At 40.0% G+C, this 13,080-nt stretch overlaps 1 protein-coding gene across 4 annotated transcripts in view; it reads left to right on the plus strand.

Annotated features, from left to right (window-relative positions):
• LOC756881 overlaps window positions 1-13,080 on the plus strand; it is a 95,363-nt gene that overhangs the window by 35,493 nt on the left and 46,790 nt on the right. For all 4 annotated transcript variants that reach the window (XM_030989146.1, XM_030989144.1, XM_030989147.1 and 1 more), the window contains exons 6-12: window positions 2,924-3,031; window positions 4,085-4,378; window positions 5,728-5,760; window positions 8,157-8,317; window positions 8,788-8,949; window positions 10,387-10,528; window positions 11,572-11,741. In XM_030989146.1, the coding sequence (XP_030845006.1) occupies window positions 2,924-3,031; window positions 4,085-4,378; window positions 5,728-5,760; window positions 8,157-8,317; window positions 8,788-8,949; window positions 10,387-10,528; window positions 11,572-11,741 (1,070 nt within the window). The remainder of the gene's footprint in view (window positions 1-2,923; window positions 3,032-4,084; window positions 4,379-5,727; window positions 5,761-8,156; window positions 8,318-8,787; window positions 8,950-10,386; window positions 10,529-11,571; window positions 11,742-13,080) is intronic.

Raw genomic sequence — 13,080 nt, forward strand, 5'->3', positions numbered from 1 at the left:
ATAAAGGTTTGGACCAACTTTCATGCCACATGACTACGCACAAATATTTGTGGGTAGTCCCATATACCCATTCCTGTGTGTAGTGCACAATGTATTATCATGCTGAAAGTTTCAATACACAAACCACTTGTATGATATAATCAGTTTCTTCCACAATGTAATCACGATCACGACTGTTTCTTTTCCCTCATCTTTAAGAATGTAAGTTGGCAAGAATGTCACCGACATTTTTCTACATTTTATGTATACGGATTTCTAATTAGGTGATACGTAACGAAGTCTACGTATCACCTTTTGATTTCGTCAAGATTTTTATTATTTATTTATTTATTTATTTATTATTATTTATTATTTATTATTATTCTTCCTCGATTTTGTTCGCAGGATATCTCAAGACTGAATAAAGCCATTGTCATGAAACTTTCAATGATGATATATCTTAGTCTAACTTAGAACTGCGTGACTTTTCAAAGACTCAAAATTATCGTGACGTCATCTAGACGCCATTTTGTTAAAATCAACTTATGATCATATCTTCATAACGGAAAGCCATTTCTCATTCATATTTGTCATGATCAAGGTCAATATCCGTCCGGTCAATTTGAGGTCAATATATGTGCGTAAAAATGCGCGTACGCGTAGGTGCGCGCGTTTACGCGCGCGCAAAAATTTAAAATGCTCTAAATCATGCCAAATTTTTTTTGCATACGTTTCAGGCCATCTGGAGCATATGACAAAAAATCACGCACACGCGCATGCGCGCGCGTTTTTTGCGCGTACTAGCATTTTGCAACCTAGAATCGCCGAATTTTCTCTATCATCTTATTTGGCACATTTTTCCAAGCATTTTGATAACTTGTTCATCTTTTAATAACGCAATGAGCGTCCGTCAAAGTTGACAGTGCGCGCGGACCTGCGTTATCTTTATCCACAATACATGAGCAAAAAGATGCCTATACAAAATTCTTTGTAACCCTTCAGAATAGATAGGAACTCCCAATATTTTTTTATATTTAGATAGATTATGAGTCGTAAATATGATTTCATGTCTCATTTGACCCTCAATTAACTCATGACGTCACCATAATGTCCTCCAAACTCAAAAATTTAATTTGGATGTTATGACGTCAGCATATTTTTTGAAAATTGATTGTATCTCTGTAAATATTGATTGATTTTCTTTCAAATTTCGATATGTTCTAGCTGAAACAATTATCTACAAATATAGTGTCCACAATTTTTCACTTTGACAAAGGCATCATGGCGTATGTTTGCGATTAAAGGAGGCATGTCAATTTTTCACATTTTGCGTGTATTCTCTATGGGACATGACTTTTTCTCAAAACTGGATTCTACCTTCCTGTCTTTCACGAGCAAAATCTCCGTTGTCTTAACTTAGTTTTTGCTGAGCTTCGAATATGTTGTAGCTGAGACAATAATCTATCACACGTGTGCCTTTCATTTTTCGATCAGATGCCGGGATTATGCTCATATTTCACTTGCAAAGTAGGATTTGAGAATTCCATTTCCCGTTTACGTGTAATCGCTATGGGAAATGTTTTGGTATATCGGTAACGCACTCGACTTCCATCCTCGAGATCCATGGTTCGAGTCCGGGTGTCTCCAACATTATTTGTCTTCATTTTATTTGTTGACCTTTCACTGTACCATCTCCTTTGAGTATTAAAACACGTAGAATCGCAAATAATGTAATAAACAACCCTATTTTCTTTATTATTACCCTATTTTCACTTAATCCATTACTTTTTGCTTTTAATCCCTATGGGAGATGACTTTTTCTCAAATCTGGATTCTACATTCCTGTGTTTTGAGCAATATCGCCGATATTTCTGCTTGGATTTTGTTTATTATTGAGTATGTTGTAGCTGAGACAAGTTTCCACGAAATTTATGTAGACTATCTAACATTATCATGACGTTATCATAGTCAAAAATTCAATCAAAGGTGACATGTCAATTATCATATATAACAATCCTCAATCGGATACCTGAAGGGGGCGCTATACCACTTTCAATCATGGTCATCTGGAAGGCATTGTTCTCAATTGCATCTCTCTCTCTCCTCTCTCTTGTTCTTTTACTTCTCCTCTCATGTTCTGCCCCTCTCCTTTTTTGGTCTGTCTCTGCATCTATCTATCTCTCTTCTCTTTCACCCTCTCCCTCTCTCTCTCTCTCTCTCTCTTTTGCCTTGCGTCCCTCTTATTCTCTTGGTCTGTTTCCCTCTGCCCTACAGTTGAAACTTGACTCATGGATAGACCATAATGGGAGTAGTAAACGAAATATGTAATCGTAAAAATGCGTTCTTTATTATGTTATACATGAGCATACGTATCACCTAATTCGTCAAAGTGACGAATTAAAGTCTAGTTTTATCTTTACTTTCTTGATACTTTGAAAATCCTATGGCTCTTGATTGATCACTTCTCTATTCAACCTTCAATGTAACTCACATCTCCCAGCGTACACTGACCAGTCTGCAAGCACAAACCCTGGTCAGTCGTAAAAGTGAGTCTGCACTATAAGACTACCATAGGCCATGTACTGTAGCTGCTTGACACAACCAGTAGGTAGCTGGGCTAGACTTCTCTCAAGGCACAATGATTTTTTGATTAAGTGTCAAATTAGGGTCTGTGCCTGCAGACTATACACTGACGGGGATACGGGGCGGTTTACCTGGTCATTTGTGCTTTCCTCTGTTGAAAACATAAACCAATAATTATAAAATGTAATAATTTTAGCAGAAATTGTTCCTTGATTGAAATAGAATTTAAATATTTACACGTAAACAGACAGAACGTACCAATTTATGAGTCAGTAGAAATAGGCATTGTCAAACTAGAGACTTCAGATGTTTGGTCCGCAACAATTATCATATTTTACTTTTTTTATTGCTCTTGTTTCAGAATTTGAAAACAATTATTGTCGGAATCCTAATAATCGTGAAAGGCCGTGGTGTTTTTACATGGATCGTAACGGTTCATTGGAGTGGAGTTACTGCCATATACCTGCATGTGAGTAAACCATTGCTTTGGCACAATACAATATATCACAAAATATTTAACACACCAAGCTCAATTTAGTGGCGAATGAGCTTTTGCTGTAATTGCCGCAATTGCCGCAATTTCACAACATACGTATCTTTTCATCTTTGATATTTTGTCTGCATTTACCCGGCGTTTTAGTAGATATATTTGTGTACACCTACCCGTTTTAGCAAATACTCATTGCGAGCCGTGTTACTCTCGAACTATTCAACAATCATAATACTAACCCCAACGACCCCAAACCCCTCTTTTAATTTTCAAAATTCCCCTTCGAAATTTGTATCGATATGTTCGTTACCCTTTTTAGTCTTGTTCGATAATTGATTTGATAGATAAAAGTAATAGAAAAAATATACATTTATAAAATGATAAGTTTCTCAAAGTGACTCGGTAACATTGTTGAAGGTTGATGAAAAAATTTGCTTAATTTTTGTATAAAATGTTACTTACTATATTCCTTCTACTATACTATTACTAACCCTCTGACATGCAACAAATTTTGAACAAATTCTCAAACCACAAAGATATCTATGGTTTTATTTGAAGGCGTCGATGTGAGGCACCCTCTAACAGTGATTAACAGTAAATTCTCCCAACCATTTTTGAATTTTTACAACCGTTTTATCATGAGAAAAATACATAAAACGGGCTATAAAAATCTGTCAACACTTAACTGTCTGGAATGGAATGTAGAGCCATTTTATTGCTTTGTGACGATTTACATTCACCTAAAATGTAATTAAATTGTCCTTGTCTTGATGCTGAACAGGCTTTGACAAGTAGCAGAATAGAAGTAGAATAATATAGTTGGGAGAATTAAGGAATTGATCAGATCTGTTTTTCCCAATTTGTACCATGAATAATGATCCGTTTTCACTCAAATTTTCAGATTATTTTTAATTGTACATCTAGCATAGAAGTCACTACCTTAGCACCACTATCTCTCATCTGAACAATGTTACAAGGTCCCTTCAAGATTGAGTTCCCGTTTGAATAGTATAATTTCTATCATCAATACAGGTAATTCTACGATACTATCCGAGTTCACACGCATACCAAACTTGTACAATTCAAGGTTCCCCGATCCTCCCGGGATTAGTTATGATGCCACGTACTTTGAGGAGTTCACTTTTGATATGGAGGAGAAGTGCGCCCGCTTGTGTTTAGAAGAGACATCGTTTACATGTCGTCAGTTTCACATGGCGATCGCGACGCGATACTGTGAGTGGCTGGAGTATGGCGAATACCACATACTTAGCCGGGTGGACTATCGCTACGATTCATTTGGAGATGTGTTTCTAAGAAAATATACTTGTAAGTAGACTTTTCTCTTATTCTTAATTAATCAGGGGGGCGACCTTTAATGGAGGACAACCATGTAGGCGCTGGAAGGGGGGGGGGGGGGGGGGGTGGACGGAGCGTCCGCCCCAAAATGAAAAAGTTTTTTTTTTTGGGGGGGGGGACAAGGGACAGGAATTGAATTCCTAAACATTCCGCATGCCCCTTTATTTATCAATGGAGGATTTGCTAAAAGCGATACGCGCATATCATGGAAATATTGTGAGAGGATGGGAAAGCGTGGGTGTTCTTTCATAGGGGTGAGAAGACGTGGACCCCTGAATACTGGTGTACTGATGGGGGAGGCGGTATTTGGGGAGAGAGGGAGTGGGGCCTTTGGGAGGGGGAGCAGTTGTCCCCAAATGAAATTTAAATGTTTTTTTTTTCTCTGATTCGATACCAGTGGTTTACAAATGTTGCTAAAATTAACTGTTTTTTCACGACATAATTTGGCCATCTTGTTTCAATTATTCCTCATCATCTCTTTAACACTTGACATAGACATTGTTCTTACATCCCATGGCCCAACTCTGGTGCTATTTCGGTTACAAACAGTAACCGGCTGACTGTCGGGGCCCATCATGATATAAACAGAGACAAAATGTCCCGTGGGTGTTTCACAAAGATCCTAAGTTGAACATCTTTTTAAGTTGGACTTAACAATTATGCGGAAAGTTGTTAGCATCTAAGAAAATATTTTGTAAAAACTATTTTAAAAGGCGTAAAATGTTGATTCAAACCATTCATATTTTCTATCATCAAGGAGATTTCACGTTCTTGATGTGGAATTTATAAAAGTCTAAAATACTTGAATTTTAGCTTGTGAACATATTTTATTTTAAGGCTACAATGGCTCTCCATATTTTTAAAGTCCAACTTAGAGTCAAATACGACTTAGGATCTTTGTAAAACACCCCCTGCTCTCATCTGTTATAACATTCTCCCCCAATGACTTTATAAAGATGTACCCTGTGATAAGAAGTATATATCTATCGGATGAATGTAGACATATAATCACACCTATTATGAAGCGCGTACTTTTCTGACCAATAATTGTAAATAACCAAACAGCCCCGCATGCTTTGTGTTAATAATTGCATTGCATTAGGTGGGTGACTAGCAGGTAACATGATGAATGATTCATCCTAGGGCTACAAGCTAGGAATGTGACTTTATAACCGCATGGTACATACAATCTCTATAAGTTTTCCACACTTGACAGTACATAATACACTGAGAATATTTCATTTGATTTACAGATGCAAGTTTTTTTAATGTAATGGTTTGAAGGCCCGTTGTTTCATTTTCCTTTTCCTTTTTTTCAGATTGCGACGGATTTTACGTGGATGCTGCTCATGGTAAATAACAACACATTTGCCGAATTCAATGTATATTGGTAGTAATTTATGGGTATTGTAATGGTAATACTAAATCATATCACCATATATCAAGAACAAAACAGTCGAAGTGAGGGAGGGGGGGGGGGGGGGAGATAGTAGTGACATGGATGCCATGAAGGGCGTTGATATTATAGGGGATTCGTTACACGCATTATTTAAACGTATACTAGTATAAATCCCTACGCTAATCTTGCTAAACCCTGTGAGACTTCCATATCAATATAACAACTTGCCATCAGATCACGAGGCCGATGAGCCATTAGACCGACAGACCACGAGGCCTATGAGCCATAAGACCGACAGACCACGAGGCCGATGACCCATAAGACCGACAGACCACGAGGCCGCTGCTCCCATAAGACCGACAGACCACGAGGCCGCTGCTCCCATAAGACCGACAGACCACGAGGCCGATGACCCATAAGACCGACAGACCACGAGGCCGATGACCCATAAGACCGACAGACCACGACGCCGATGACCCATAAGACCGACAGACCACGAGGCCGCTGCTCCCATAAGACCGACAGACCACGAGGCCGCTGCTCCCATAAGACCGACAGACCACGAGGCCGCTGCTCCCATAAGACCGACAGACCACGAGGCCGATGACCCATAAGACCGACAGACCACGAGGCCGATGACCCATAAGACCGACAGACCACGAGGCCGATGACCCATAAGACCGACAGACCACGACGCCGATGACCCATAAGACAGACAGACCACAAAACAAACATGTCTGTCTCGAGAGCCTTCTCGCAATACTCATGGTTTCTGAGACAAACGTGGATTCTCAGAGTCTCAGTCTAAAGCCCCGTCTTAATAGAACTTTTTCGATCTCACCCGAGCGACATGTGGATGAGAAACAGTAAAACACGGGGTGAGCTTTTGGACACCGTCTTAATCAGCCATCCGCAAAACCTCACCCGGGTAGGTTATCCTAACAAACGCACCTGTCTCGTCGCGATCAGCTGGCGCGCGCTGTGTACATGTATACATTTTTCACGGCGATGACGTAATTTACCCGGGTAAATGTCACCCGGGTAAATATCACCCTGGCTCGTCTAGGGTGAGATTTACCTCCATATTGTCCGGACGTTACCCCAATTGACGCGTCTTAATTGGAAGAGGGCAAATGTCATCCGGACAACATCCGGACGACACCGCGACTTTATTTTCCAGTTAAGACGGTTTTACTGGTCTATACTGGGATGTCCCTGAAACGAAAAGTAAGTCAAAAGCCCGTCTTAACCCAACCGTTGGATATACCTATCCCGAGTGGTGGTATATTTCATCGACGAGGGCGAAAGCCGAAGATCGATGTTAAAACATGTCGGCACGGGGAGGAATTCATAATTTGAAGGTGAATACTTGTCATATTGAACGTTGTCATGCATGCAAGACTTAGATTTTTGCGATCTCCTGTCTTCATTCTTCGAGACATGGCATTTGATTGTATAGTGGACTGCCTTCCGCGTTAAGTGTACGTTCGTTAGACAACTGATAGATCCACACGCAGGATAGGCAGACGCTCGTCCTGCATACCCTGTGCGAAAAAGGAAGTTATAGTACACTTTATAAGATGATGAAGCGGATCCTAATCAAATGATTGGGTGAGCGCGTACACGTGACCAGGAATTTATTTTGCCTAACACGTAATTTTACTAATGACCGGTCATTAGTAAAGGCTAATGACGGGTCATTAGTATAATCATTTTATAAAACATCGTTTTATGAAACAAATAAAACAAAATCTTTTTATGAAACAAATAAAACATCATCTTATAAAACAAATAATACACAAAATTTTGTTCGGGCATTTAAAGGCACACTGTCCTACTTGTAGCTACTTGCTCCCTCTATATAGAAAACTTCCCCAATCGGTGCCTATTGGTCCCCCATGATCCTCTTTTTCTTATGTTAACTGAGAGCTGAGTTAATGAGATAGCCACCTGTCACAGTGACCTCGCTGGCTCGCTGTGTGGTTTAGTCCCTTCTGACTGAAGTAGTAAAGCCTCCCTTTAATATTATCCTCACTCGGTACACGTACTTTCGAAAAAGCCCAAACCGTCTCGGCTAACGCCTCGGGCGTGTTAGACTGTTCAAAAGGTACCTTGTGCGGGTAATTCTAATGCCCTCACTGCTGTGTATTATTTGTATACTAATGGCGTCAAACCCTGTAAAAGTACACAATTATTTAACGCCACGTAATCAAATTTTAGCCAATAGGATGCATGCTTACAAATATCCCATTATATTCTGTAATATGACATACATTAATAATTTCTATTAAAAAATGCATCTTCATGAAATATCAGTTATTTTAAGTTATACTTTTTTTTATTGTTAAGGCGCCTGCACTTTACCACTGGGAATGGAATCCAGTTGGATACCAGATGCTGACATCCAAGCCTCCAGTTTTCTTGATGAAGACCACGCCCCTCACTTTGCACGTCTCCATGGTGACTCTTCCTGGATACCCCATCCAAGCGATCGCAATCCAGCTATTCAAGTAAGTATGCACATGTCTCACATTCCTTTGTTTTATCAGCTTCCTGGTTTTATCGTCTTATTTTTTTACTTACGTCTATATGCACTCAAGCTGCATTGACACTGCAAAAAAAAAAAAAAAAAATCTTTGATTTTTCTCACATTCCGGTGTTTCGCCGGTAGTTGCATGGCCGGCAAACACGACGAAATCGAAATCGAAAATATCCACCCCTGGAGTGTTGTTTTTTTATCTCCTCGATTCCGTGCTAACTCATGCAGGCATCGATGAATGGCGCATGCGTACTTCTCACCCAATTGTATACATGTGTATTTCTAGATTGAACCAATTTCTTGTCTATGTGATGATTCTAAAGCCTCTCAGTGTACACCGATTTTCATGTACTACAGTAACATAAAATATGCGCTTAGACAGTTTTCTTTCACGAATGCTTAACCAAACATATTTAACGTGGGATATCTGACTTGACACAGATCACGTTTCCAGAGCGAATGGTCATTTCAGGACTCCTTATGCAAGGTGGAGGGCAGGCAGACAACTTGTATACCTCATTGTTCCACCTCAATTTCCATGTAGAGGGATACGACCGTTTTGTCTATTATCAACGATCATTCGATGAGGTTGCCAGCATACAGGTAAGATTATATTATTACAATCATTGCAATGTACACACTTATACAGTTAGAATAGTATAATTACAATTATTACAATTTTAGTCCTGGTGGACGTTTCACAAAACTTGTCAATAGTGACAAATGACAGGTTTTGTTATAAGCTACTGAAATCCTTGCTTCTGATTGGTTATCAGCAGATTTGTCACTGATTTTTGTCATTTGTCATTGAAAAAAGGCTTTGTGAAACGCCCTCCTGATCATGCAGGTAAGATTGGTTCATAAAATATACCCTCAAAATGAAATTAAGTTAACATGCCACAGGGCTTATCCCCATTGTGCCAAGCCCCAAATCCCCCCGTGCCAGGTTGTTTCGGAGATAATCTGATTAACACGATGGTTCTATGAATAGCGCGTGCGAAACACACAGCACAGTCCAATAACCATGAACACTAACTGCTATTACGAATGCGTGCTTGCACGCACATGGTACTATAGCAATGGTTTGCTCGCATGTACAAAGCACTATAACGATAGTGTGCATGCAGCCTTATGGCAGGCTATGAGTTAATAAATGTTCCTCTTTTAATTTTGTTATTTTGAATGCAAAATGTGATAACTTCCAACAAGATGTTTAAAGGGATATTCATCATTTCCATGTTCTCAAAATAAATTAAAATATCATTATGGTTACAAAAAAGCTTGTCCCCCAAGATTTCTTTGAAAGCGGTATGTGTAGCCAACCAGAGTCGGGGGATCTGAGGGTACGTGTGGGTTGGTAGAAGTGAACTAAAGACTGGTTGTATTCAGGAGCTGGTCTGTTCATAATATGATGAACTAAAAGGAGGATTTTGAAAATTATATACGTTCCTTTACGGGCAACCGATCCAGATTTTGTAAGACAGGTGTAATGTGGCTACGTTTGCCAGAGAAATGATGCGTGCAGCTGTGTTTTGTAGTTTTTGTAACTGTGCAATTTGGGAATTTGGTAAATTATAGACTAGTACTGTTGCCGAAATCCAGACGTTAAGAAATAAGTGAGTGAACAAGTTTCTCTGTTGCCGAACGAGTCAGATATTTCCGTATAAAGCCAATATTGCGCTATTGAAAGCGAACTGATCTGGAAATACTGGTGATTTGTTAAGACATAGACATTTAAGAATCAAGCATGACGCCAAGATTGCGACATGAATTTGATAAAGAAATTATGTTACCGGAAATAGAAATGGAGTCTATATGTAATTTGGTCAACTGAGATTTTGAGCCGAAAAGGATGAACTCGCATTTACTGTGAAATATTATAGCCTCAATATCAGTGATGCAAATATCTCTATGTAGTACTAATGCTTTAATGATATGCATAGTTTAACATTCAAAGAATTTGCGGTTATACTACTCAAAGCGTGTTTATTTCATTCAGAAGACATTTGAATATTTTGTTGTTGTAACCCTTTACCTTAGTTCTCAGGCAATGCAGAGTCTACCTGTGTGCGCCAGGTCTTCTTCGAGCGGCCTATCTGGACCCATGCGATCCAGGTCTGGCCCTTTGTTAATACTGGTCCTGTCGCTCTTAGGCTAGAGTTCTTTGGATGTCGAGATAATGGTAAGTCAAAGCCTCTGGGACTGTCTTCTCAAGACGGTTCCTCTAGTTATTCCTAAAAAGGGTTATGACCCTTGAAACCGTCAAACTAAATAAACATCTTATCTCCACACAGTTAAAGATTTCACATCTATATACTTCAGTCACAAAACCGACTTCAAACCAACCGATTCTGGTGATTCCAGGACACCTACCCCCTGGACATCCACCCTGGATAACCAGCCCCAGTCAACTATCCCCTAGGGCAACCACCCTCTAGGACGACTACCCCCGGGAAAACTACCGCCGGACAACTAACCCCGGACAACAACCCCCTAGGACATCTTCCCCCGGAAAACTACCCCCTACGACTACCATCCTCTAGGACAACTATTATAGGGGGTAGTTGTCTGGGGTTAGTTGTCCGGGGTAGTTGTCCTGGGGGTAGTTGTCCTAGTGGTAGTTGACCGGGGGGTATTTGTCCAGGGGTAGTAGTCCTGGGGGTGGTTGTCCTAGGGGGCGGTTGCCCTAGGGGTAGGTCGTAGGGGTAGGTCGTAGGGGGTAGGTCGTAGGGGGTAGTTGACTGGGGGTCGTTATCCGGGGGGTAGTTGTCCAAGGGGTAGGTGTCTGGATACGGATTCTGTGCTATAAGACGTAATATAATATCGGTTTGATCTGTAGTCGGTCTGGTGCCCTTTTTGTTTGTGTGACTGGGGAATCATCGTTGCCTAGATCCCACCAAGAAAGAAAAAAAAATGTCAATTTGTGTTATTTTATTTTCAAGTTCGGTATGATCTAATCTGCCGGACACACCCAGGCATAGAAACCCCTCCAAACTAAAGGGAAAACTAAGTGTGATCTATTGCATCTCTCTCGACGTCATGGCATACCTGTCGCTATGTTTAGTATAATTAGAAGGTGTGATATGACATTTGTCATTATTTTTCAGTCATGGAATGTGCAGTACATAAATAGATGAGATAGATGAGATAGATGTCTGAACAATTCAAAGACTTTATTTTTAATTATCATTTATTTATTTACACATAAAATACATTGTTTTGTAGGCTGTGATGAAAGCATTACAGAAGGAATCGGTTCATCACCTTCTGATCGTATCGAGGAATCGACTTTTCAAGATTTTGAGCACACTTCGAGTATTGCCCGATTAAACCCATTCAAACAGGGAGAGACTGGGTGGATACCTTGGTTCCTTGACATATACCCATGGATCGAGGTATGTCACAATTTTATCAATTTTAGGCCTGTTTTAATCAGCTCGAGGTAATTTCTCGAGCTCAAGTTTGAAGTGTCAAGGTCAAGTCTCGAGCTGATAAAGACGCGATTTGTAACTTCGGGATAATTTCCCAAATCAGAAATAGCGGGCTATTTGGCAAACTCGAGCTGATAAAAACAGGCCTAAAGTGTATTTATTTTTTCTTGATCGGTTGAGTTGCATGCAAATAAAGTATAACAATACTTTATCAAGGTGATACCACCCCCTCCGTACACACAATCTTAACAATCTCAGGCAAAAATGGGTCTGGGCCCTGTTTCATAAAATTTGATGTTAATAACAAGTTACAAGCTACTGTTATAAGCTACTGAAATCATGGCATGTGATTGGCTGAGAGCAAATTTGTCATAGAAATTTAGCATTTGTTATAGATAAAAAGTTTTATGAAACGGTCCCCAGTTCCTAAAAGGTAAGTAAGCATTGGGGTCCTAAGCTCTTCGTCGTCACTGCACAGCCGGCCAAGTCTTGTAAGCTGTGGGAATGGGACGGACCGTTTGCAGCATATACCGTGTGAGTAAAAAAAAAAGTTTACACCTAAAAAATTACTGATTATTTTACAAATCATCTTTGAACAGTAATTATTATGCATCTTATGAAAGAGGATTTTATCCCAAATCATTTCGTATCATTTTTATGTGGTATGTGTTCACGCTTGGATGTACATGAGGCATTGTTTGCGAGAGTGCAAAAACCAAAAACCCACTTGCGCCAAAGTTGCTTATGTGATTTTTGAATAAACAATTGGGATATCGGTATTCATTCGGTCTCAGTTAACAAATCCAAATAATATCCCTAACAAAATTAATCGTGCCACACCAGGCGCGTACGCAGGGGGGGGGGGGGGGGGGGGGGGGTTAAACCCCATCCCCTTCAGTTTTTGTATGTGTATGTTTTTGAATGTGGATTGAAGAGAAGGGTGAAGGTTGTTGAAGTTATCTATATATGGATGTCATGAAACTGTCATGTGCAGTGGTGACAAAGATTTTGTAAACGATCTTTTTAAAACGATCAAATGAAATAGCTGGTGTCTCCCGCCAAAGAGGCTACCCAAGATCAGTGAATCAGCTAATAAAGAAGCTCTCTTCCATATGTCGACAGCAGGCTTTACAACCCCAAAATAAGCAGCGCAGGCTCCGATCGTGTTTCTTCTCACAAACCGTCCAGCTACTGCTAAATTGGTGTCTGTTATAGATGAAAACTCTTGTATCCTTCAACAAGACGCATCAACTTGAGAACTCTTCAAGGAACCGCCGTTGGTGGCTTACAAGAAAGATATATA

This window comes from Strongylocentrotus purpuratus, unplaced genomic scaffold, assembly GCF_000002235.5.
Source record: "Strongylocentrotus purpuratus isolate Spur 01 unplaced genomic scaffold, Spur_5.0 spur5_scaffold_18, whole genome shotgun sequence".
NCBI classification, from domain to species: domain Eukaryota; kingdom Metazoa; phylum Echinodermata; class Echinoidea; order Camarodonta; family Strongylocentrotidae; genus Strongylocentrotus; species Strongylocentrotus purpuratus.